Genomic DNA, 23,820 nt, shown 5'->3' with positions numbered 1-23,820 from the left:
ACATATTCGTGAAAAGAATCAAATATGCAATGAATGTTAAAGATAAATTGTTAAATGATTTTTTGGTTACATATAAATAAAAGATATATATATATATATATATATATATATATATGATAGTGTTGATATAAAAAATTCATACAAAATTTCAAAAAATATAATTAAGACAATGGAGGAATATACTTCATAGATATTTACGTGTCTTCAATTTTTTGGATATAAAATGACATTTTTTTGCAGTCTTTAATTTTTTGCTCAGAGTCGGTAATAATTAATATCATATCATTATTTTATAAATTATGTATTGATATTCTTAGAACTTGGAGTTAGGCCTAACTCAACCCTACAAAACCGATTTGTAAGGTGAGAATTGTCTTTACTATATAAACCCATATTCAGGTCATCTCATATCTGATGTGGGACTTCTTAACACACCCCCTCACGCCCAACACTATTGGGCTTGATGTGTGGATATAAATGGTGGGTGGCCCGATAGTGGAAACCTGATAGCAGGTGTCCCAACGGATCTTGGAGAGGCTCTGATACCATCTTAGAATTGGGAGTTGGGTCTAACTCAATCCTACAAAACCGACTTGTAAGGTGAGGATTGCCTCTACATTATAAACCCATATTCAGGTCATCTCACATCCGATGTGGGACTTCTTGACATATATATTTTTAGTGCCGCCACTAATCGGAATTTCTAGATCCGTCCCTAACAATAATCCACAACTCCCAGTAATTACAAGCAAAAGTACACTTACATAACTCTCCCATCATTTAGAATCAACCACATATTCAATAATGTGCAAGTGCATATGTATTTAACTTTAGCAACACTTAACCTGAAGCTCAATGATAACCTCTGCAGAGCTATTAGCTGCATTATTCTGGCCTGCTACTTCATGCACTCTACCTCTCGGAGACATTTCCTGGGGACTTTCAACCGATTGTTCCAAATAGACACGATCATCATTTGAAGCTGAATAACTACTATTTGCCCCAAGAAAAACACAAGAATCCAAGTACTGTCCACCCTGCAAAAAGACAACCAGGTCAATAAGTATTCTGGGCATGCATTGAAATTTAAAATTCATAAAGTGTTAGAAAACAAAATAGATAAAGTGAGGCACTGAAACCTTGATAACAACATTTCTAAATTGCAATCTCTTCCCATTTCCAACATAGATTATAGCCTCTGAGCTAGGTGATGTAAGATTAAAACCCTGTCCATCTTTTAAATATAAAATTCCACCATCCCCATCATAAATGAAATGATCACAATTTTCATCATCAGCTATTAAAGGCTTTTGAGGTGAGAGGGAAAATTCAGCATAAGGTTGCTTGTAGATGGACTGGTTCATGATGATTGCATCCAGCACGGAGGAATTGTTTTCTTCAAATGACAGCATACTGCTGACTGTTGGAACGAAAAACTCGACTACAGCAAGAAGAAAATCTAGTGCAACAAGTAACTGAGGTCTCTGGATACACACAGATACAAATGTTGAATCTGGACCAAATTTTGTATCAACAATGAGCATCGTCTGAACTAATTCAAAATTAGTCCCTTTACTTGAGCTACTATCAACTGAGTCCTGATTTTCATAATACGAAAAAGTATTTGTAGGACTGGCACCAACGTTCGCAGGCTTTCCTATTGCTAACCGAAATCCTTGTTCAACTCCTTCCCGGTCATCAAAAACACTGAATCCTTGTAGTGTTGCAGAAAGGAATCCATTTCCTGCTGTATTGGACTTGTACAGCATCCATGCACTGCTGACCTGAACGAAAAAAAACAAGAGTAGAACAATACAAAAGTGAATTGCACTATCATCATTTGGGAACCATACAAAAGTGAATTATCATCATTCAGTCACAAAATTTATAACTGTATTTTGCATTAGAGTAATTTATTCCCTCAATTTTCTACTAAAAAATATTTTCCTACAAGCTCTATCATTAACTAACACCAACTATCAAACCTATGTCTATTAATCCCATCAATGCTAGTTGCGGTTTTTTAGAAAAATTTAGTTCTATTTATCTTTAGTTTTCATATTTCAAGGTTATTTTAACAACATTTTTTTTAATTATACCACTACAAGATCAATCATTATATTAATGAAGAGAGAGAGAGAGAGAGAGAGAGAGAGAGAGAGAGAGAGAATAAATGGGTGAGTGGACCAATGAAAGTTAAGAATATATTTGAAATTTGCTTATTAATGTGCAAAATGACATTAAAAGATGTGTATATAGGAATAGAGGGAGTAATCGTTTGACCTTCCTGAGAAATGACATTGACATGATTGATTATTTACGACGTCAGAACAAAAACTCCACACAAACATAATCTGCATTGGATGGGACAATCCAATATCTCCAAACAGCTCAACTCTAAAATTACCAAGCTACCTCACAATGCTAAAATATGGCTACTTGTTTTATGCGCATTTGATATGGCAATACTTGAGCCTTTAAAATCTTCACAATACAATGCATTAAAGATCCTTACTAAAAATTAAAATGATATGATAAAATTTTATCAATAACAATGTATGAACAAATACATAATATTTTTAGGTAGGTTTATATATGTTTTTAATCCCTATAAAATCACTACTTTTAATTTAGTTCCTATATAAGTTTTATTCAATTTTAATCCCTGTTTTGAAAACAATTTACAAAAAATGCACTGAACATGAAGCGTGGTAAGCAATTGGTGGACAAATAGGATAGGTAGACCGTACAAGTTAGGCCCAAAATTTTCATTTAAAAAAAAAAAAAACAATGGTAACCCTATCGGGCATATCATCTCTTATTAATTTTCATCACAATGCATACACTTCACTTTTTTTCGTAACTGTGTTATACAAAGTCTCTCCCTTCCAAAATCCATGTGCAAAAACCCACAAACATGCACCCTCAATGAATCTAATTGGGTTTCAAAATGTAAACACATATGAATATATGTTTATTATTTTAACTCTATTCAATTTAAAATTCGTTTTTCCGAAGACAAATGAATATACATAGTTCATCCTCTTATAGTTATCAAATAAGATTCCATCAAAAAAGATAATCTAAGGTGTAATAAAAATATATTGGTAAAAAAGACAATGTACCTGTACAGTGGCCAAAGATGCATCTCTTGTTCCCCCTGTATATAAGCTCAACTCAACCAGATTTATGGAGACACAAATTTTGAGAACAACGGAGGCTTCAACAATTGTGGTCCCTGAAGCAACACCATTTGCAACCTCGGGGACAATATCTACGGTTGCCTCATTTATTTCCATGGAGGAATATTGATTCGGCAGTAGAGGAATATGTGGAACCTCTGAAAAGTTGGATACGGAACACTCAGTAATAATCTGATATTCTTTATTTGACAAAGCCGCTTTCAACTCTTCAATCTGGAGAACGACAACATCAAATACAAGATATACCATAAGGATAGCAAGCTTTCACTAAATGGAAACTAGAGGAAATAATAACATTGATATTTGAATGGATGGCTGCCAAATTTTGAGGAGCATTTCATATGAAAATGAAATATATTACCTTGATTATGACTTCCACACTAGGAAACTGATTCAATAAGTCTCGGAGTGACCTATGAATAATAACTGATAGCCCATTGACATCCTGAATTATGCTTTCGCCCAAGTCTGTTCCAGTTCCAACATTTAAGTTGATTTCTTCAACCTACATTTGAGAATTGAGAAACCGGTCTTATTAAAACAATATAATTTAAAATATATTAACATCAAAGGGGACACTTAAGATAGGGAGCTCCAATGCACAAGCAACCACATGATATTTGGATATCCTTTCTGACCATGTTTCCATTACCTAAAAATCAATCATATTACAAGCAAGGAGTCTCACCTGAACCGTCATAGTTTCCAAGTGCACTGCATTGATTTCACTTTTACTTCCACCAATCCACTGAAAGGTGTTCTTCACAGTTATATGAACAATATCAAGCCTCAAAAAACTGTGACAGAAATATCAATGACAAAATGTTAAGGAAATACATGCCACAATTGAGCCATTGCTTAACTGCTTGCGCGAGTTGTAGAAAATAATATTTGATACGTTTCAAAGTTGTAAAAATAGTACAAACACTAATTTACTTAAATAGACAATTATAAACCTAATAGGCTTGATTAATGAGCCGAATGCAACTAATACACATAATTACAAATATTCTTATTTACAACACTCCCCCTCAAGCTGGTGAATCGATATCTATTATTCCAAGCTTGCAAGTGAGTTGGTTGACTCTTTCTGTTGGTAAACTCTTTGTTTTTTTTTTTTTGAAGAAGCTAAATTAACCCACCCAAATTGGCACAAGAGAGAATCGAACCTCAGACCTCAAGAGGAGCACACTCCCAGGTCCCAAGCCAATACCAATGCACCAACCCAAGTGGGTTATATGGTAAACTCTTTGTTAACGCATCTGTCAGTTGATACCTAGAAGGAATGTAGGTTGTAGTTATCAATCCACTATCTAGCTTCTCTTTAATGAAATGTCAGTCTATTTCAATGTGTTTTATCATGTCATGCTGAACATGACTGTAAGCAATACTTATGGTCGATTTATTGTTACAAAACAAATTCATAGGCCCTTGGCATTGTATCTTCAAATCTTTTAGCACAAGTTTCACCCACAATGGTTCAAATCTTGTTTATTCAGACAGAGGTCATACCAATATTGCTGGATATTTAGATGCAGATTGGGCAGGTGATGTGAATCATAGGTCTACTTCAGGTTACTGTGTTTTAATTGGAGGAAACTTCATTTCACGGAAAAGTAAAAAACAACTTGTTGTTGCAAGGTCAAGTACAGAGGCAGAAAATCGTTCTATGGCCCACACTATTTGTGAACTCTTGTGGTTGAAGCACTTGTTACAAGAGTTGAAATGTTGTGAACTAGGTTCTATGGAACTTATGTGTGATAATCATTCGACATTGTATCTTTCTTCAAATCCAGATTTTCATGAGAGAACCAAACACATCGAAGTTGATTGCCACTTTATCGGAGAGAAGAACCTTTCTGGTATCATTTAAACATCTTCGGTGAGCTCAAATGATCAATTAGCCGATATCTTCACCAAATCTCTACAGGGACCTTGGATTGATTATATAAGTAACAAGTTGGATGCATTTGATCTATATGCTCCAGATTGAGGGGGAGTGTTGATTATTCTCTATTTATTATCATTGATATAGTTTCCTTATTTTCTATTTTTCCTTTCTTGAGAGATTCTCTCTTGTATATAAAATATGCATAACCTCATTGTGAAATATAATGTTGATCATTCTATATTATTCAAGTCAATAGAAATAATTATATGATATTATATTCTATATCTAAAACATGATAATTTCAACAAAATGAAAATAGAAAACTAAAATCTATCTTCAACTTACTCAAGGCTATCAGTTCTACGAGGCATTAATATTATCGGCTTCCTAAGAGAAAGATCAAACTTCACAGCAGGTGATCCTTCAATTTCACTAGCGGAAAACCACTTCTCTGAATTTGTCACTTGATCTGTCACTTTGATGACACTTTTTGGGGTATTAGGAACAAGACCCATAAAATAGCCAACAACCTGTACGCACATTAAATATTATAATTATGTGTACAAAATACACAATGCTCAAACCATTCAAGAAAATACCTCTTGCACAAATCGATTCAGATAAACAATGCGCACTTCTGAAAGCTCCCCAAAAAGACTAAAATCATAACCTTCATAGTCTTCATCATCGTTGCTGTATGACGTGAACTCCAACTACAATGTTATCCAGGGATTGAACAACAAAATCACTATATTAGAACTCAACATAGGAAGTTTCAAATTTGAGGTTTATCACCTTTTACAGTTGTACGTCTATTTATAATAAGAAAAACATGAGTCACTATAAAAAATTGGTCAAAAGCAAAAACAAGAGAATAAAAATGAGCATATTTATCTACACAACTCCACGTCTAGAGAGCAACTTCAATGATAATAAACCTAATAGAAGTGAAGAGTAAATCAAAATGAAGTATTGGTGACCAATTAATCATCTTGATGAAATAAGAAAAGTTGTTGAAAAAAACTAAAACACTATGAAAAAGTGAGCCTTAAAGGCTTAAAAATTCAACTAGCTGTTGTCCAATTCATTTTTGCATAAGAAAAGAAAAATACAAAACACCAATGGAAACACAACCCTACCCCTATAACTTAAACAAAACATCAAAATGGCCTCACAATTTCAGAACACCAAAATACACTAGAATGTGGAATAATTCTTCAAAGAGCAGGACACTAACTGACAGAACCCTGTGACTATGACAATGAGAATCGTGAGATTTAGTCCCTTTTTCCTTAACTTGATTCGTCTCATATTTTATCATTTCAAAATAAGAGAATTTAGTTTCTTATCATTCTAGCCCTATATTCAAATCCATACTCATTCTCCAAATTCAAGTGACCTTTGACTAATTCTTTTGGCTTCACTCTAATGCTATATCTTGATCGCGATGGAAATATTCAAAAAAGATGATAGAATTAACATTATCGATAACTTGCAGAGTTGTATGCCATATGATATTTGTATTATCTGTTGCACTGGATGAGAGACCGTTGGGTTGTAGAAAAGATTGTTGAATATGACTATGGTGGGGTTACAGCATATCCTATACACAAGACTAGGCCAAGCCAGGCTTTTTTGTAAATAGAGAATGCTAAGGTTTTTTTTAGAAGCATAGTTAGCTAAAACAGTTAGGCTACATGCTATATAAAAGGCCTATTAGCCTACCAGGCCTACTTAAGTAAATATGAATAATATTTTTTTTATTACTATCATTGTATCGAATTTTGTACTATTTATTAAATTATAAATTTACTAATCGTTTCGGTAATTTAAACATATTAGCCTAAATTAATTTTTGTTTATTTAAATGCATTGTTATAAACAAGAGTTGAAATATGATGTCATGTAAAGTTGTATTCTCTAAACTATGTTAAATATCAAAATAGAGCATAATCTCATTGGTCTATTAGTTAGTTAGTCTGTCACACTACTTATTTAAAGGCGTTAATATGAAGTACGCTTTTAAGTAGGATAACAGGTAATATCATGCTTTAAAAAAGGTTAGGCTCACAATTATCACTATGACCTTCAGAGTACTCTGCTGAATGCAACTAAGAAACAGAACTGATATGCAGTTCTCCCTCCTTTTTTACTTTCTTTCATTTTCTTTGACTTTATACTTTCACAAACATCTTTACCGACATATAACTGGGGGGGGATATGCCTGTGTTAGGCTAAAGAAATACTCCCTCCGGTCCTTATTATAAGGAACACTTTGAAAAACTCACACAGACCAATGAAGCACATTTAACATAGTTATTTTCATTTAATACTTTTATAAATTTTAATTTATTCCATATATACCCTTATTTAATTACTCTTTATTCAACTAACTTACTTATTTTTAAATTCTCTCTCATAATAAATAAGGGCATAATTGAAATTGAACATTTAAAACATTTGAAAATTGGTCAAAGTTTCTTATAAAAAGGACCAAATTTTTTGCCCTAAATGTTCCTTATAAAAAGGACCGGAGGGAGTAGAATAATTAGGATTAGTAAGGGTAGCTGGATAGTTAGAGGGGCAGCATGTCCAAATTGGAGAAATAAGGACAGAGTTATTAAATTTAATCAATTATGTACATTTATTAGTTTTGGGGAAAGAAATAATTTATGAAGAGGCAGCCCAAGGAGAGGCCTGTATCTTATTCAGATTCATTGAATAAAATTGTTTCCTTCCAAACTTTGGGTCTAATCTGCTGATTATCATTTATTATGATTTATTTATGTTACAGCAACCCAGCTTTATCCTACTAAGTAGGACCGGCTACATGGATCAAACAATGTCATAATGTTATGTCATATCTCCATCCAACTCATTAATCTCTAGGTCTTTCTTGATAGTTTCTCTTATAGTTTTTCTAGGTCTTCCTCTAAATCTAGTGACATGACTACCCCCATCTGATCTACTCTCCTTACATAATATACAATTCTTCTCACGAGATGCCCAAACCACCTAAGTTAAGTTTCCTCCATCTTTTCTACATTAGGTGCTACCCCAACTCTCTCTAATGTTGTCATTCCTAATATCACATTTAGTCCATTCTTACCACACATCCAACATAACATTTTCATTTCTACTGCACTTATTTTATTCATGTGTTGGTTTTTTATTGCCTAACACTCCGACTCTGTCCCATACAAAATCGCCAGTCTTGCAAATTATCATAAATAATATTCAGTTTTATCCATAGTTTCGCTTTCAAGCTGAGGAATCCTTTTAAGACAACTAATAAGAAGGTCAACTACTAAACAGGAAATAAAAAGGCTAAACCTATATGAATAAATCAGTCCAAACGGCCCAAAAGTCCTTCTATGAATCTAACAAAGAGACACCCAGAATAGTCCACACGCTGAACATCAAATAGAGAGTGGACAATTTTTCTGCAGATCATAGCAAAGAAAAATAACCTTCCTTCAAACAGCGTCCTCTTTAACCAAGAGTGATATGTTAAGTGAATGATGACACTTAAACTCATTCAATGGGTCACATTTTAAATGAAATACAAGAAGGCGGCAGAGAGAATTACCTCCACAAAAGATCTGCCCCCAGGATTTCTCATATCACATGCCCAGTAATACAAATGACTGCTAGGTAAGCTATCATCACTTATTTTAAGATTCCCCAAGGCTGCTTTAATACTGAAGGAGGAAGGGAACACCTTAATGTCCGTAAGCAAACTCTCTTGAGACAGACAAGCAAGCTTGGTTTCATTTTCCTTCATCAAAAGGATTTGGGCCTGGGCCATTTTTAATGTCAGATTGAACATAATTCTGGATTTCCCTTTTCCGAGCAAGCCCTTCACAGCAAGTTCCTCAACCGTAGTGGCATTTAAATCATCCAAATTTATAGATACATCATTTTTAATAATGGCTGAAGAGCTCTCACTAGAAGTTGCAAGGTTTTTATCCTCAATGTTAATAGAATTGACAAATTCCATAATGGCTAGGATTGTTGGTCTACGACAAAAAAATGTCAGGGTAGCCAGAGTCACTATAACCTGAAATGACAATAAAATATTTGGTGAAAATGCCATGGAAAACTGAAAGCATTCTGCTAAAATCCATAAACACTCACCTGCTTATCTGTATTACTATACCGAGTAGAGTTCTGATCATAGATAACAATTTGTGCTTTAACAAAACTCTCCAATGTGTCACTAAGTTCCTCAGTACTAGTAGAAGGAGCATCATCACTGGGTAGAAGTCCAGTTATGCGACTGAACTTTGGGAGTTCCAGAGAAGAATAATCAGCACTTTCTGCCAAAGTCTCAGGTGCCTCATAAAACTTATCATCAGTTTCAATAGAAATTATTCCACTACTATCAAAATTCTCGCTTGCGGTATTATAGAATAATGACATCTCGTCAGCATTTCCAATAAATGATCTTGCCAAAAAGCAAGGCTGAGATTGTTGATTATGGCAAACTAAATCTTCTATTTCCAGAGACTTCAAGATAGTGCCAATGAAAATGTCACTATCTCGGATAGAAACCTCCACCTGTTCAAATATAAATGCCTCAGAAAAAGGAGACAAAGATTCTTGTTAAGAAACAACAAACGAGCTATTTTACCTGACCACCTATTGCTCGAAATTCAAACAAACGCTTCTCTTTATTTAGAAGCACCTTCATTAAGCTCTGATCAGACTACAGCAACATGCACATTTTTAATACAAGTGAAAATTCAAATTTGAAACTAATACATTAAAAAGGCAACAAAAAGGCTAACCTGGTAACTATAACTGAAGCAAACCTTTAATTCATCAAGAACACCTGTTACAAACAATCTTTCAGCAATTGCTGCTACATCAATCACATCCTGATTATTATGTTCTGATTCAATATCATCATGATCTGATGAGGGTTCCGATAGACCAGAAATAGGATCAGTATTCTGCACAAGAATGGTGTAATATGAGCATTTACTGTTAGTGATGTAATATGAGCATTTACTGTTAGAAAACTCTAGCGGTGTGCTATACTAAATACACTCAAACTGTTGAAATATTTACTCATTTTTAAACTAGACATTATTTGTTCAATGTTTATTTGGGTTTTATTTTAATTCCTTAAATCACTCCTTAATTTGTGGAGTGTCTTTATGTATTCTCTACTATAAAAGGAGCAATTTATCGGGACCAGGATTGAGTGCAGTCAAAAATTAACTGCAGTCAGGCATCAGTGTTTTTAAAACTATTAATTAAAATTAAGATGTGCATTTTTTTAGACCGTCCGATCTTGATCGGATCGGAAAGCCACAAATGTCGCTGAAAACTTGACTCTAAAGTAAATCAAGGACTAAATTCCAGATGCTTTCGTTCATGGTAAAAAAAATTAGTAAGTATTAACAGTATTAATATCTGGTCCATTTATGTTTCTGTACTCCTGTATTAATAATTTAACTATCGTGTATCTCTGGTTTATTTGATTGGGGTGTCGTCCAACATTCCCCAAATAGACTTTAGACACAGACAAAGCATACTGCAAGACATGCAAATAATTTTTTGCCACTCCCTTTTAAATTATAACAGAATCAGGTTTTAAACTATTTTCATCAGAAACAAAGAGAAATGGAGACCAACAAACCGATGCATTATAGATAGCGCCTTGTAGGCGACTATGCCAGGTTTTCATTGACTCCTCAGATTCACAGCGTAAAATCAGTGCATTTGCATCCTCCACAACCTGCATCCATTTAGCGATTGCTATTAATAGACATTCAAACCTTCATGTAAATAACAGAAAGATGAAAATATCTAATACCTGGCTTTCAAATAACAGATGATGATTACCTTATTATTGGGTCGTGTAGGATTACAAACAACCAAAACATGCTCTATATCACCAACAAACTCAGGTGGAACCTGATATGCTTGTTTCCCACGTAGGCTACACAATCAGATTGCAAAGGCGTTTAATAACATATATGAAGCTAAGATTCAAATGTCTGATAAAAAAAACACTTCAAACACACTTAAGAATCGACTAAGAAAGACAACTATAAAAAGTAAAGTAATCAGAAAAAATGATCTCATGTTGGTATTTGTGTAGCATAACAATGTAATCAAGACTTATCCTACACTTTCTGTGTGAAGACTAGTCTTTGTTTTCACCTCTTTGTTGTTAGTTTCGTTGCTGAGCAAGCTTAAACCAACAAAGAGGTGAAAACAAACATAATAGGAAAAAAAAAATATTCTCATAGGGAAATAATGACTGCTGAACTCCTTGTGAGTATCAAAGATATACTCACGTTATGAAACATCATGGTAAAACTAGAAAAGTTGTTTCAGCAAAAATTAGGGAACGCTACAACAATATAATAAAACTTGACGTAAGATCCATTCTAGAATACTCCTAATCCATATGATATCTTACTAAATGCTACAATAAGTCCATAACAGATCTAATAGTTTTTTTATTTTTGGTTTACAATGGAATCAATGAGTTGAACCTAGGACCTCACACATACTACCCAAATCTTAATCTAATAGTTTGAAGTAACTAACTTGAATTCTAAACGAAATTGAAACAAAGAATCACATAATTAGTTGAAAACAAAAAAACAAAAGCATAAAGACAGCTTCCCCCATTTCCCATTTCAATACTATCAATACTATAAATACTAATAGCGTATATAGACTAAGATTTTACACAATAGTATTTAAGTATATAAACAGTATTTTCTTTTGCAAGATGCAAAGACCCCTTATCAGCTTCAACATGTAATAAATAAAACTTTACATATATAGAATAATAAAAAGACACAAGAAAGAAAGCTTTTGCACCTGGTGTACTGCTTGTAAGATCTTGAGTCGGGGCTTTCAAGTACATAAAGAAAAGGCCCAACTAAGCAGAAGTATCTCCGCTGCCACACAGCTTCCCTAATTCCGACACCCTATCACATTTTTTTTGGACACGCAATATAGTACATCAGATGATGGTTCTACATAGACAACAAAAATGGCCAAGAGCTTAGCCAAAGGGGATGAGAGAGACCACTACCTTCCATGTTAGAAGAGACAACCACCCCTCTAGGTCAGCCTGATTCCAAGGACGAAGAAACTCTGAGCTCTCACCATCCCCCTCCTCGAAGATCTTTATTACATGCATCAGTCGATGATACCGAGCAGGTGAAAAATGAAAGGCCAATGTTGGAAGCCTCACAGCAAGGCGCATTGAAGGATAAAGAGGTGTCTCTGACTGAATCTGGTCATAGTGACAAAAAAATTGGAATGCTTCTCACCTTATGAAAGAGAGAGGTCTGTAATGAACATGTCAAGAATTTTACCAGTTGAAGTTGCAGAACGACTCCGCATCTATCAATAACAGGATAGAAATCACCAGTTGTAGAATGGGTTGGTGTATTCAAAGAAATTTGGCTCCAGTGATAGTCGCCATCAAACAAAAATGCAGATACATCACTTAGAACCAAATCAAATCGCAAGTACATATTATCCTCAGCTGATTCCTTTTGAAAGTCATCCTGCATACATTTAAAAATAATAATTAAAAAAAAAAAAAAGAAGACAATTAACGAAGTTCACTTAAATACATTCAAAAATTATCAGGAAAATCAACCTGTGTTCTTATCATCAAATTCCCCAGGTCCAATAAAAGCTTTGTCGCATGGGTGTTGTCGGGACAAAAATCGGTAGGAATAGTAATCTTGGGAGCTGCAATGTCCAAGTCCAATGAAAACCTAATAAATAAGCAACAGCTAGAATTAGCAAAGAGCTTTTCAACCCTCTGCAAAAACAAAAGCAAGTAGTTTTTTAACAAGAAACCCTTTGTTTAGGGATATGTACATAAACAAGAAGCAACAAAAATACCCATAAAATCAAGGATCTTGTTAGATATTATTTAAATATACTATAATCTCTTGACAGTATCTTAAAATATCTTAGACCATCTCTCAGCAACTAGCTGTTATCATGATTAGATTCCTTATTTAATTAGAAATAGGAGTCTTGTTTTAGTATAATTAAGGGTTGGTTCTTAGTCTTTTGTATCATCGGATCATAATTCATTGTGTCGGTTTAGACAACGTTCGTAGTTTTTTCTTTGGTTTTGGAGTTTCCACGTTATATTCTTGTGTTGTGATTGTGCTTAATTTTCTTCTTCAGCTCCGCTATTTAATAACAATTTCATCCGTAGATCATTTGTTAATATTACTTATTAGTTATTATTGTGAGTGTGGTCTAAATCTACCACATTTTCAATTTCCTGTGTTATTCTTCAACAATAATATACAACTGTTTCCTGCTCAAGCATCATAGGCTATGTTTATATTTCACAAATTCACATATATTGCAAAGATAAAAAGACCACGGGAAAGGAAAGTCACCTGGCATGATTCTTTAATGCTCTGTTCATTTGCTGTTGGGCAGTGCGCTTAACTTCATCAATTTTCATCTAGGAACAATTATATGAGAAAATGAGAACATTCTTTTCCACAAAAGATTAAATAGCAGAACTCTCCAGCAAAACAAAAATAAACTCAGTTTTCCACATTTGAAATATATCGAGAAAAGACACAACATAACCAAATTCTTAGAATTGGGAGTTGGGCCTAACTCAAATTGTCTCTTACTTATAAACTCATGTCCAGGCCAACTCACGTCCGATGTGGGACTTCTCAACACCCCCCTCACGCCCAGCACTATTGGGCTTGATGTGTGGATATAAATGGTGGGTGACCCGATAGGGGTGGTCCAACGGATCTTGAAGAGGCTTTGATACCATCTTAGAATTGGTAGTTGGGCCTAACTCAACCTTACAAAACCGGCTTGTAAGGTGGGGATTGCCTCTTACTTATAAACCAGTTCAACTCACATCTGATGTGGAACGTCTTAACAAAAATAAAGAGAAAACAGATCTAGGAGGGAAAATATACAAATAAAAATGTGAACAAAAAACAACAAATCTTTCATCGAGACTTGAAGCACAGGGAAGCTAGTAAGCTGGAATTGAGTCCCATTTTACATGATTGTATTCATCTCAGCTCACTATCAATCCAGATAGGAGAGTTGTACTTTGGATTTATCTAGTTTTGTGTCTAGTAAATCCTTCTTCCAATTCCTACCACACTCCTCCTGAATCCTTATCAGTTAACCAATTTGGAAATGCAAAGGTCCTTGATAACACCCAATTAAAGAAAACATAGGAATACAATCGTTGTCACAGAGACTAATTACACAAGTTACAGTAGCACACTTAATGTACCAGAGAGCATCCTATGGAGAGTATTCTCTGTCAAAAATACAGAATAACAGCCTTCTTCCCCCTTCTTTTTGATCTTACTATCATAGTATCATATATACTAATAAATAACTACAACTATCATAGTATCATATATACTTTTTTTAATGGCAAATTGTTAGTATGTTAATTGTTAAGTTAGTTTTTTTTACTCCTTGCCAGGACTTGAACCCTAGACCTTCAACTCCTTTAACCCTTAGCTCAACTAGTTGAGCTACCCATCCCACCCATAGTATCATATATACTAATAAATAAATACAGAAGTCATTGTCCGATCATAACCATCTAATAAATAACTGCTATTAAACTTCCTATAACTGCAATTAAATGATTGTCACTTATTATTTCCTAACCAAAAATTGCCATCAGGCAGATCCCATCCGTCCTTAAAGGAAGTCTCTTGTTTGGACAAAAATACATAACAGGATCAACGCAATTGATCTGTTGCATGTCAGTAGGGCACAGTCTCATCTATGTCCTATAACTTGATGTGCTTTTCAAGTTAAGAACCTGGGAGCACTTGTTCTAGAATCACAATTCGACAGCAACACCTTTCTATCAAACACCTTGGGGCTTCTGACAAAGTTCAGGTTTGTCCTACTCTCAATTAGTTTCATAAGGTTAGAATTCAAAGCTTTGGCAAAAAGGATGCAGAAGTTTTGTGGCATTATGAACCTTTAGGATTTCTGCGGTTCTTTGGAGCATTTGATTGAAGAGAAATGATTATGTCCATCACAAAGTCTAACTGCCTCTTGAACTTTTTATTTAATTTACTGAGTCTAGGTAATCTTAATTATAACTTTGCCGGTTAACAAAACTCAAAAAAGCAGAGATGTTAAATAATACCTGCACGGCAGCTGCAGTTTCTAGTGCAATAGTCTGACTTACAGCAGTATCACTTTCGAAGAACTTCACAATTTGATCAATGCTATCCTTCATATACTGTCCAAACTCCAAGGAAAAATCAGTAAAATATTAAACCGAATAAATAAAATCTCAAACAGAGGGAAAAGGATACCAAATGAAAAACAGCATACAGTCATGTAACATGGAGAAGCTTTGGCAACCATGCTCCAGTCCACCTTTTCATCAAAAGGTTTATAATTGAAGACACCAACTAATGAGTCATAGGAAGTTGCACTCTGAAAGGATGTCAAACAAATGTTTGTGATACCACATATTTTGCAAGTATAAAAATCAAAATGCAGAAAAATTCACACCAACCATTAAGAGAAATGTCTAACCTCTGCAAGGAGGCCTTTTGGTGATAATAACTGATATGAACCCAACTTAATGTCAAAAACCTTTGTTTCCGAATAAAGCTTTATTGAGCAACTGAGATGTTCGCATGATAATTCTGCCACAGGCTCTTTTGCTTCCCCAATAAGCTTGGAAGCATTGTGATTCATGTGAACTACCAGGAAAGTATGAACAACATCTGCCTTGCTATTTACAGCCGATTTCTCATCATCACCCTCCTTATACCCAATCATTTTATTTAACTGGTCCCAGTCCTCTTCACTGAAATTGAATTCCTCCGTTTCCTCTTTAGGAGATTTACCGGTCCTGACAGTGTACGTGATTATAGGTGAGCAGCACAGCCAAAACTATAATATAATCTATTATTTAATTGCTGAAATATGAAAATATTTCTAGGGAAGACTCCACACCATCCAAATGACCACCAGGATTTCCCCACTTTCTGTTTTTGCGCATTATGATTTGACTCCACTGATTGTTCCACAAACTTGTGTGCCAACATTCTGCAAACACCAATAAACACAAATTTTTCAAGGTTGAAGAATACACAACAATTTTCCAATGTCTAACATAGCTTCCATACATATGTGTGAATCTTTCAGTTAAATCCAAATATGCAGATTGCAAGGGAAGGAAGGAAGATCTAATGCTTACACAGTGAAGGGGCCAAAGAATACTCTATACACATTTAATTTTTAATAGTTTTTTTTAATAGTTTTCACTTTCAAATCATGCATACCAAAAAAAGTAGTTTAACCCGCGTCAGTGAGAGGGCCCTCAAACAATGATAGCATTAATAGAGTACAGTACTTAAACTCTATTATACGCTATCAGAAATAGACAGCTGGCATTAATACAATGAAAAGCACTATTGAAGAGTTTAAGTACTCTACTGATCTATATTATACGCTATCAGACCAAAAGTTAACACTGCCCAAAATCAAAAAGAAAGAGCTTATAATAGAATTTAGTACAGTTAATATTAACAGATAGAGGCTACCGTTAAGATTTTTTATCAATTATCAAAACAGGAATACAATATTACTTTAAATGATTTTTTTTTCAATCAAAATTAGTATGCAAAGCATCACTATGATAACTGACATCTCAGCTATGTTGCACCTCAGCTACCGCCGATCATTTGCAATGACGCCAATAAATTTACTAATTAATAACAATAATAAATAAATAAATACATAAAATAGGAGGGGAGCAAGGAGAGACAAACCGAAACCCAAGCAAAAACATCATTTAAATTTTGAAAAAATAATGTTTTCACTATTTGCAATATGTGACTTGCTAAAAATTCAAACAGGCCAAAAAGGCTCAACCTTCAAATCATCCCACATAATTATTACCATGAAAGTTTATGCAGAATATACATCTACTATATCTATGATATTATAGTTGAATCAACTAATGGCTGTCTTGGACAATATACCTCCATTGCAGTATAAGTTCAATATCAAGTTCACGATCTAGGTCTTCAATCTCTTTGTTTCCGCTAATTGTCACCTGACTAGGGTCAGACTTAAGCAGTGAAGCATAGAGAAAGATATATCTCTTCTGCAACCTTGTATATCTTAAAACTTGCTCCCATGACATTTTTCCACTGACAGAAATACAATAAATAACCTTAGTCCAAGAAGCATGAAGTATAAACATCCAAACATGATAAGTAAACATCAACTATCATCATTATATCCCGCAAAGTTCTAATATTGATATTTGAAAACGTTCACACAATATTCTGAATCTAGAAACAAGAACTTACGTATGTGGGTGTGTCTGGTTTGATGAAAACATTAAAACAAATTATACACCCTATAAGCCAGTACATTAGCTGAATGAAAAGTCAGGTTGTTAAATAGACACAAGAATGCTCAAAGCCTTAGACAAGCACCTTCAGGACATCCCTTTAAAAACTTCGCTTAAAAAATTTAAAAAGCCCCAAAAAGGAAATAAAAAAAGTTTGATGCATCCAGGTATCCACAAAGTTACAGCATTACATTAAATCTACCCAAAAAGCATTCCCCTTCTTCCAAAATGTAGTAGGAGCTACCGGTAACCACAGAGCCAATCAACACCACCCAACTTAAATTTTATATTGTCCTCAAGCCTTCTGGATGAGCCATCCAACAGATGAGCTATTTGATAACTTTAATGCCATTATCCTAAAAACGAAAGAGGGAAGCTGCCGCCTAACCACATTTGCTTCTTCCTAAGTATATTTTCCTGCTGTCTGAACCTTCCAAAGGATTAGCCACCCAATCACTGTTTGGTCGTCTTAGCCTCTTAGGCACTAATGCATGTGAAATAACAATTCTCAACAGTCAACACGCTCCTTCATGCCCAAAAGCAGACATATGGAGTGTGGACAAATGCAGGTTGAACAACAGAGATCATGGACCTATAAAGATCTAGAATAAGGTCTGATATCTCTAGTAGATGTGAGACTTCTCAACAGTGTGAAACAAGTATATAGACTAGTCAAATACTGGCCACTAGTTTTGTTTGATTACAAATTATATTATTAAATTCCAGGCTACTTAAGCAAGTTACAACTTACAACCCTATTACTTACTGTAATTACTAATCAGCAATCACAAGTCTTAGCAATTGACAAGTAATGCATAAGGCTGTGAACATAATCGGATTCGGAATATGTTTAAATACCTTGCCTTTTTCATCTGATCAGATACGGCTCTGTAAGCATACTTCCACCAAGACCTGGAATCAGCTTTTACCGGCACCAGTGGTCGGAAATGAGCATACTTTAGACGTTGATTAAATGTAGCAAAGTTGTCTGCTAATTTCATCATATCTCTGTATCCATCCTGCAAAGACAGAAATGCAAAGATCATCCCCAAAAACAATAACAATCTCACGCAACAAAATGACAAAAAAAGATGCATCAAATGAACCTTAGATAAACTGATTGTAACATCATCCAAATTCACCACAGCCGTCTGCAAAGGTTGTTTGCTATCAGCAACTTCACTCGAAAGCAGCTTTGAGTACTTGGCTTTCCCAGTCACCGGTTGCAGAATATATGAGTGCTTTTGCGACAAAGTATCCGCTGGTTTCCCATCTTTAGTTCCAAAATTAAATATCTGATTTTTTTTTATGAGAATCTCCATGAGAAACAAAAAAGGAGAGGTGAAGTAATAATAAAATGGTGAAAACAAAAGAAAATCTCATGCCACTTCAAAAGAAGTCAAATGAATCATTTGTTCAGAGAGGCAAAGAGCACCTTCTCTACATTAAATATGTGTGGTTCCATTCAAACCAAATAAAATTACATCATAAAATTCCCTACAAGTTGTCCATTCCATCAATGATTCTTTCCAAAGCTCGACACCCACAATTCCCCAAGCCTAGCAAGACTCTCTCGTGTGATTTGTCTTATATGGCCTCACTAATACAATGGCTAAGCAAGGAACCTATTAATAGTTTTTTAACAACTCTTAATACACCCCAGCATGGGGAAACTAAGAATTTTGAGTTGCAAACAAATCACCCAGTCTGCAAATATAACCTCATGTGCCCTTAACCTCATGTTAAAAATTTGTTACTCAAACCACTAGTCAGGTGCCCTTAACCTCATGTCTAATATAATATAATATAAATATAATATAACTTTATAAGATATTTTGTTATGTATCTTTAGATTATATTATATTCTAACAATGTCAAAGGATCACATCTTAATAAGCCTAGGCAAAAGAAAAAGAAGGTCTCCACTTTCTTTTTCCAACTCTACCTATGTCAAAGTACCACATACTAAAGCCATATTGTCTAAAAGAATCTTGTATCACAATAAACAAACCAAGAAAATGAACGAGTGACAACACAGATCTTGTGACATTTTCTTATAAATAGGACCTAAAGAACAGATAAAAGGATTACAGTATAAATTAAATCAGAAAAGAACTACAAAAGGAAACCGATAAAAGGATCTTCATAAACTCAGCCTTCACTATCCACTCTAATATCCACCGTACACACCTGAAACCATTCAGAAGGAAGCAAATCTTCCCATGCTTTATCAACATGCCACGGAATAATATCTGAATCCAAATAAACTGCAAGCCGATCAAGCTCAACAGACTGCAAAAGCGGTGAGGACAAGACATTAACAACAAAAGAAATCTAGATATGATATAGTTATAGAAAGTGAAAGACAATAATCATTTTGGACTATGCACTAATGTTGTTTTTGTTTTGCAATAATGGATTTAACTACAACACCTAGTAATTCAGTTTTATTGGTAAGTCTTAGAATTTGGGTTGGGCCTAACTCAACCTTACAAAACCGGCTTGTGAGGTGAGGGCTTCCCAAGCTTCTATAAACACTACACAGGCCATATCTTTGGGCAATGTCGGACTAAATCCACCCCTTCACACCCAACACAATGAAGGTGTTGGAATCTTCAACGAAGGAAACACAAATTCCGCAATTAGGTAGCTAGGGGTAGACCGCAATGAAGGCAAAATTTTCAACAGTAAGTAATAAGATTTTTTAAAGAAGGCCAATAAAATAACTGAATAAAAATCAACGAATATGAACGACAAAATAAGCTTCTTAGTTTCTTACTCTCAAGCAAGGAAACTTCAATATAGAAAATTTAAGCTAACCTTAGATGTAACGTAAGATATACTTTAGAACTTTATCAAATTAAAAGGCATCTAAATTAGAACTATTAGGTTTTATATTGGGCTTAACTCGTCCTCACAAAACCGGTTTGTAAGGTGAGGGGTGCCGCTCTATATAAACTCATTTCAGACTTTATCTTTATTCCATGTGGAACTTGGGTTTTCTCCAGTGCACCCCTTCACACCCATCACTGTTGGGATTGGTGCATAGATATAAATGGTGGTGGCCTGGTCGATAGTCTATGATACCATACTAGGTTTTATATTGAGCTTAACTCATCCTCACGAAACTGGCTTGTAAGGTGAGAGGTGTCACTCTTTATAAACTCATTTCAAGCCTTATTTTTATTCTATCTCAGACTTGGATTTTTCCAAACAAGTACCAAGGGATTTCATTGTTGCAGCCAAATCATTTTATACTTAGACAAAATAGAACCTTCTGAATGCGATCTAGTGCACCTCCGGTAATAAAAGTCTCTTTCCCACTATCATCAACTGTCACGGCCGAGAGTTTGTCCAAACTAACACCAGCTGCGAATGGGTGCCCTGGGTTGCTACAAGACAGAACATATCAGGCAGGTGAAAGATAAAAAAATCTGTAAGACAGCTTAATTTATTTGAATTTTCCTTTACCTCTCACTGTCCTCATATCTGATGTGAATATTAGAAATTGAAAGCTTCAAATTTCCAATTATGGTGCTGATGAGGGATCCCAACCATGACTTATTCTTAAAATCAAACAAAAAAGATCAACAAGTTAATACTAATTATTCCTGACCACATTGAAACGTGCATGCAGTCATTCAAATATTTTAGGCGGCAGTCATTCAAGCATGTTTACAAATTAGAAACTGAGAAATTCTGAGGAACCATAGGTGGATAGATGGAACCGTCTAAATTGAAAACAAGAGAAGTAAGCTCATACCATTTCTGACTCTAGTTGTTGTGACTTCTCCCACAATTTCAATTCCGTCTCCTGTTTTCCAAATGGAAAGAAATGAATTTTTTTATCATCAAATAAAATGGTCAAGTAAAAGTGAACTACACATTTTACCTAATTCCTACTTATTCTTACCTGTATTAGGCTCTTCTTAGCTTCTTGGACAGCATCTTCACTACATCCCTCAACTTGTGTTGCAGGTTCAGCTAATAAGAAAATGCGATCCAAATATACTAAAACAGGATCTTGGCCAAGCCTACTCCATGGAACCTTGATAAAATACAAAATCAAATATGACCACCACTTATAGAGAAAGGAATATGCTACTTAAATAGTCTGCTCAATGAATTATGAGTGCATGATTCAAATATATATCTTTCTGTCTATGTGTGTGACTTGGGATATTTGTATGGGTATTTTCATAACTCTCAGATGATGCATAACTATGATTCAAATGAATATTTTGGGATAATCAGTTATTTGATATGGTATCAGAGCCTCTATGACTCAGTGGTCTAGAGTTCGATCCCCGCTCCCCTCACTTTATATATTAAAAAAGTGGAATTTAAGCATATGGTAGGGGGCGTGTTAGAAATAATATAAAACCATTGATGTAGCTCTGATACCATATTAGAATTTATGAGGCCTATACTCAACCACAAAAGCTAGCTTGAGAGTTGAGGTTTGCACTACACTTATAAAGGCTATCTTTGCCATATCTCTAGCCAATGTGGGGCTTCTAAAAGGAACTAATTTTGACCTTTCAATGTAACACGGAATGTCATAAATCAAAATTAGATTCAAGTAGAACAAATCTTGAACATTCGTGTAAAATTAAATGGTTCAGATTGGTTACTCTCGCCTAATAAACATTCTTTATCCATAAGTATAACCACTCAAAAGAAGAAACAAAGGAATCTTAACCATTCAGCTACATACAACCAGATTCAATACTCCTAAATTTCTGAGAAACAAGTTGATGTCCCACCAACCTTTAGTTTCACTGATCCAAGAAAACCTGCCTTAACTTTCACCGGCAACTTTAAAGCATTTAGAGCTTCCGGTTTCAGCTGCATATTCTTCAGCTCTACATCACCTGTTTCAAAGTTTGGTTTTATAGACAACAAAAAAACACAAGAAATGTACATCCATAAACTCGATAAATCTCTCAATAATTTGTGACTAAGAATCTAAGATTCATATACACTTATAATGTATGCATACATTTCACATTGAATTTGGAATAACAAGCCACTAGATAACAAATTCAGTATTGATTTGAATACTAACTTAAACAATTCAGAATTTCACATTCATCAAAACTAACATAAGCATTTATCAAGTACATAATTCCCCTCTCATTCAAATCAAAACTATACTAGCTGAAACAATGCAGAAATTTCGCATTCATCAAATTTTGAGCACAATTTGCTAATACACGATATCGCTAAGCAGTAGCAGTAGCAGTAGCACAGTCAACAGATTGAATTGAACAATAAATTTAAACCATAAACCACTGAATTCATAGTTCAATTGAACAGTGAAGTGAAGCAAAAATGAAAAGCTTAAAATCATTGAAATAGTAATAGAAAGTGATTATTAGGAATATAAACCTTTCCAGACACTGATTTTGAGAGCTTCTTTGTTGAGTCCTCTAACATAATTCCCAAGGTACCTCTGCAAAAGGTACGCTACCTGATCCTCCAGCATCGTTGCTGAACGATCATGAACTGAGCACAAAATCGATTATCGTAACCGTTTTTAGAGAGTAGATGAACAACGATAGTTAAAAGAAGTGAAATGGTTGTGGAAATGAAACTGCACAATATATGAGTGATTCGGAGCTTCAAGGACACGTTGTCGTTTTGATATTTCTAACTTCCTTCTGGAAAGGGGGTAGATGGCATAAAATTTGGTGTAGGTATAGTATTTTATTATTGGGTCTTGTTAACAAGTGTCTTAAAATGTCTTAAAGTTTCGTTAAAATTTTATATTTAGTATAATTTAGTGACTGAAAAAAATGAAAAGTTTGTGGTTCGAATCTTAGTTCCGACGTATATAATGCGATATTCTTACTAACTGATTACTATTTGAGTTAAGTTCATTGAACTTCATTACTATTTATTACTATTTATTATTGATTAATAATAGCCTACGGGAATTGACCAAGTACGAAAATGCTTGATCACGTGAGGTCACGTTTACAAATACGTGGATGTGGCGCAAATAGTGTGTGATTTATTAATTTGCATTTTTGCCACTAACTTAAATCCTAACCGATCGGTGGTGGTGTGCACAGTACTCACCGCAAACTTACCATTCAACAATGCATAGTAAAGCACCCTCGATGTCGGCAATGTGGACGTGGCAATTATACGCAAGACTTGATTCCGCAGGCAAACATGTCACGTTGTGTGATTTGAATAATCCATAGTCCATTCTTAGTTTTTAGTTTTTGCTCATTTTTTGAGTTATTTGAATTTTAATTTTTTTATCATTATTGATTTTAGTTATATTTATATATTAAATTTTTAAATAACGTATCACGGTC

The 23,820-nt window shown here is 34.5% G+C and overlaps 1 protein-coding gene across 2 annotated transcripts in view; it reads right to left on the bottom strand.

Annotated features, from left to right (window-relative positions):
• LOC123909154 overlaps positions 1 to 23,157 on the bottom strand; it is a 44,603-nt gene extending 21,446 nt beyond the window's left edge. For both annotated transcript variants that reach the window (XR_006809838.1, XM_045959932.1), the window contains exons 1-32: positions 22,883 to 23,157; positions 22,262 to 22,365; positions 21,405 to 21,539; positions 21,255 to 21,305; positions 20,963 to 21,057; positions 20,766 to 20,883; positions 19,682 to 19,783; positions 18,598 to 18,786; positions 18,350 to 18,510; positions 17,115 to 17,285; positions 16,084 to 16,176; positions 15,658 to 15,979; positions 15,451 to 15,555; positions 15,260 to 15,355; positions 13,500 to 13,567; positions 12,734 to 12,854; positions 12,444 to 12,638; positions 12,158 to 12,361; positions 11,941 to 12,050; positions 10,948 to 11,044; positions 10,742 to 10,840; positions 9,885 to 10,049; positions 9,728 to 9,802; positions 9,232 to 9,654; positions 8,684 to 9,154; positions 5,694 to 5,807; positions 5,440 to 5,624; positions 3,892 to 4,000; positions 3,565 to 3,708; positions 3,126 to 3,416; positions 1,140 to 1,784; positions 846 to 1,037 (exon numbers count right to left, since the gene is read on the bottom strand). Coding sequence is in view for 1 of the 2 variants with exons in the window: in XM_045959932.1 (XP_045815888.1) it covers positions 846 to 1,037; positions 1,140 to 1,784; positions 3,126 to 3,416; positions 3,565 to 3,708; positions 3,892 to 4,000; positions 5,440 to 5,624; positions 5,694 to 5,807; positions 8,684 to 9,154; positions 9,232 to 9,654; positions 9,728 to 9,802; positions 9,885 to 10,049; positions 10,742 to 10,840; positions 10,948 to 11,044; positions 11,941 to 12,050; positions 12,158 to 12,361; positions 12,444 to 12,638; positions 12,734 to 12,854; positions 13,500 to 13,567; positions 15,260 to 15,355; positions 15,451 to 15,555; positions 15,658 to 15,979; positions 16,084 to 16,176; positions 17,115 to 17,285; positions 18,350 to 18,510; positions 18,598 to 18,786; positions 19,682 to 19,783; positions 20,766 to 20,883; positions 20,963 to 21,057; positions 21,255 to 21,305; positions 21,405 to 21,539; positions 22,262 to 22,365; positions 22,883 to 22,979 (5,547 nt within the window). In the remaining variant the exon portion in view is untranslated. The remainder of the gene's footprint in view (positions 1 to 845; positions 1,038 to 1,139; positions 1,785 to 3,125; positions 3,417 to 3,564; positions 3,709 to 3,891; positions 4,001 to 5,439; positions 5,625 to 5,693; positions 5,808 to 8,683; positions 9,155 to 9,231; positions 9,655 to 9,727; positions 9,803 to 9,884; positions 10,050 to 10,741; positions 10,841 to 10,947; positions 11,045 to 11,940; positions 12,051 to 12,157; positions 12,362 to 12,443; positions 12,639 to 12,733; positions 12,855 to 13,499; positions 13,568 to 15,259; positions 15,356 to 15,450; positions 15,556 to 15,657; positions 15,980 to 16,083; positions 16,177 to 17,114; positions 17,286 to 18,349; positions 18,511 to 18,597; positions 18,787 to 19,681; positions 19,784 to 20,765; positions 20,884 to 20,962; positions 21,058 to 21,254; positions 21,306 to 21,404; positions 21,540 to 22,261; positions 22,366 to 22,882) is intronic.
• Positions 23,158 to 23,820: the final 663 nt, after the last annotated feature.

This window comes from Trifolium pratense, linkage group LG2 (genome assembly GCF_020283565.1).
Source record: "Trifolium pratense cultivar HEN17-A07 linkage group LG2, ARS_RC_1.1, whole genome shotgun sequence".
Classification (NCBI taxonomy): domain Eukaryota; kingdom Viridiplantae; phylum Streptophyta; class Magnoliopsida; order Fabales; family Fabaceae; genus Trifolium; species Trifolium pratense.
The sequence above is the reverse complement of the archived record's forward strand: the minus strand, read 5'-3'. Positions and strand labels throughout refer to the sequence as shown.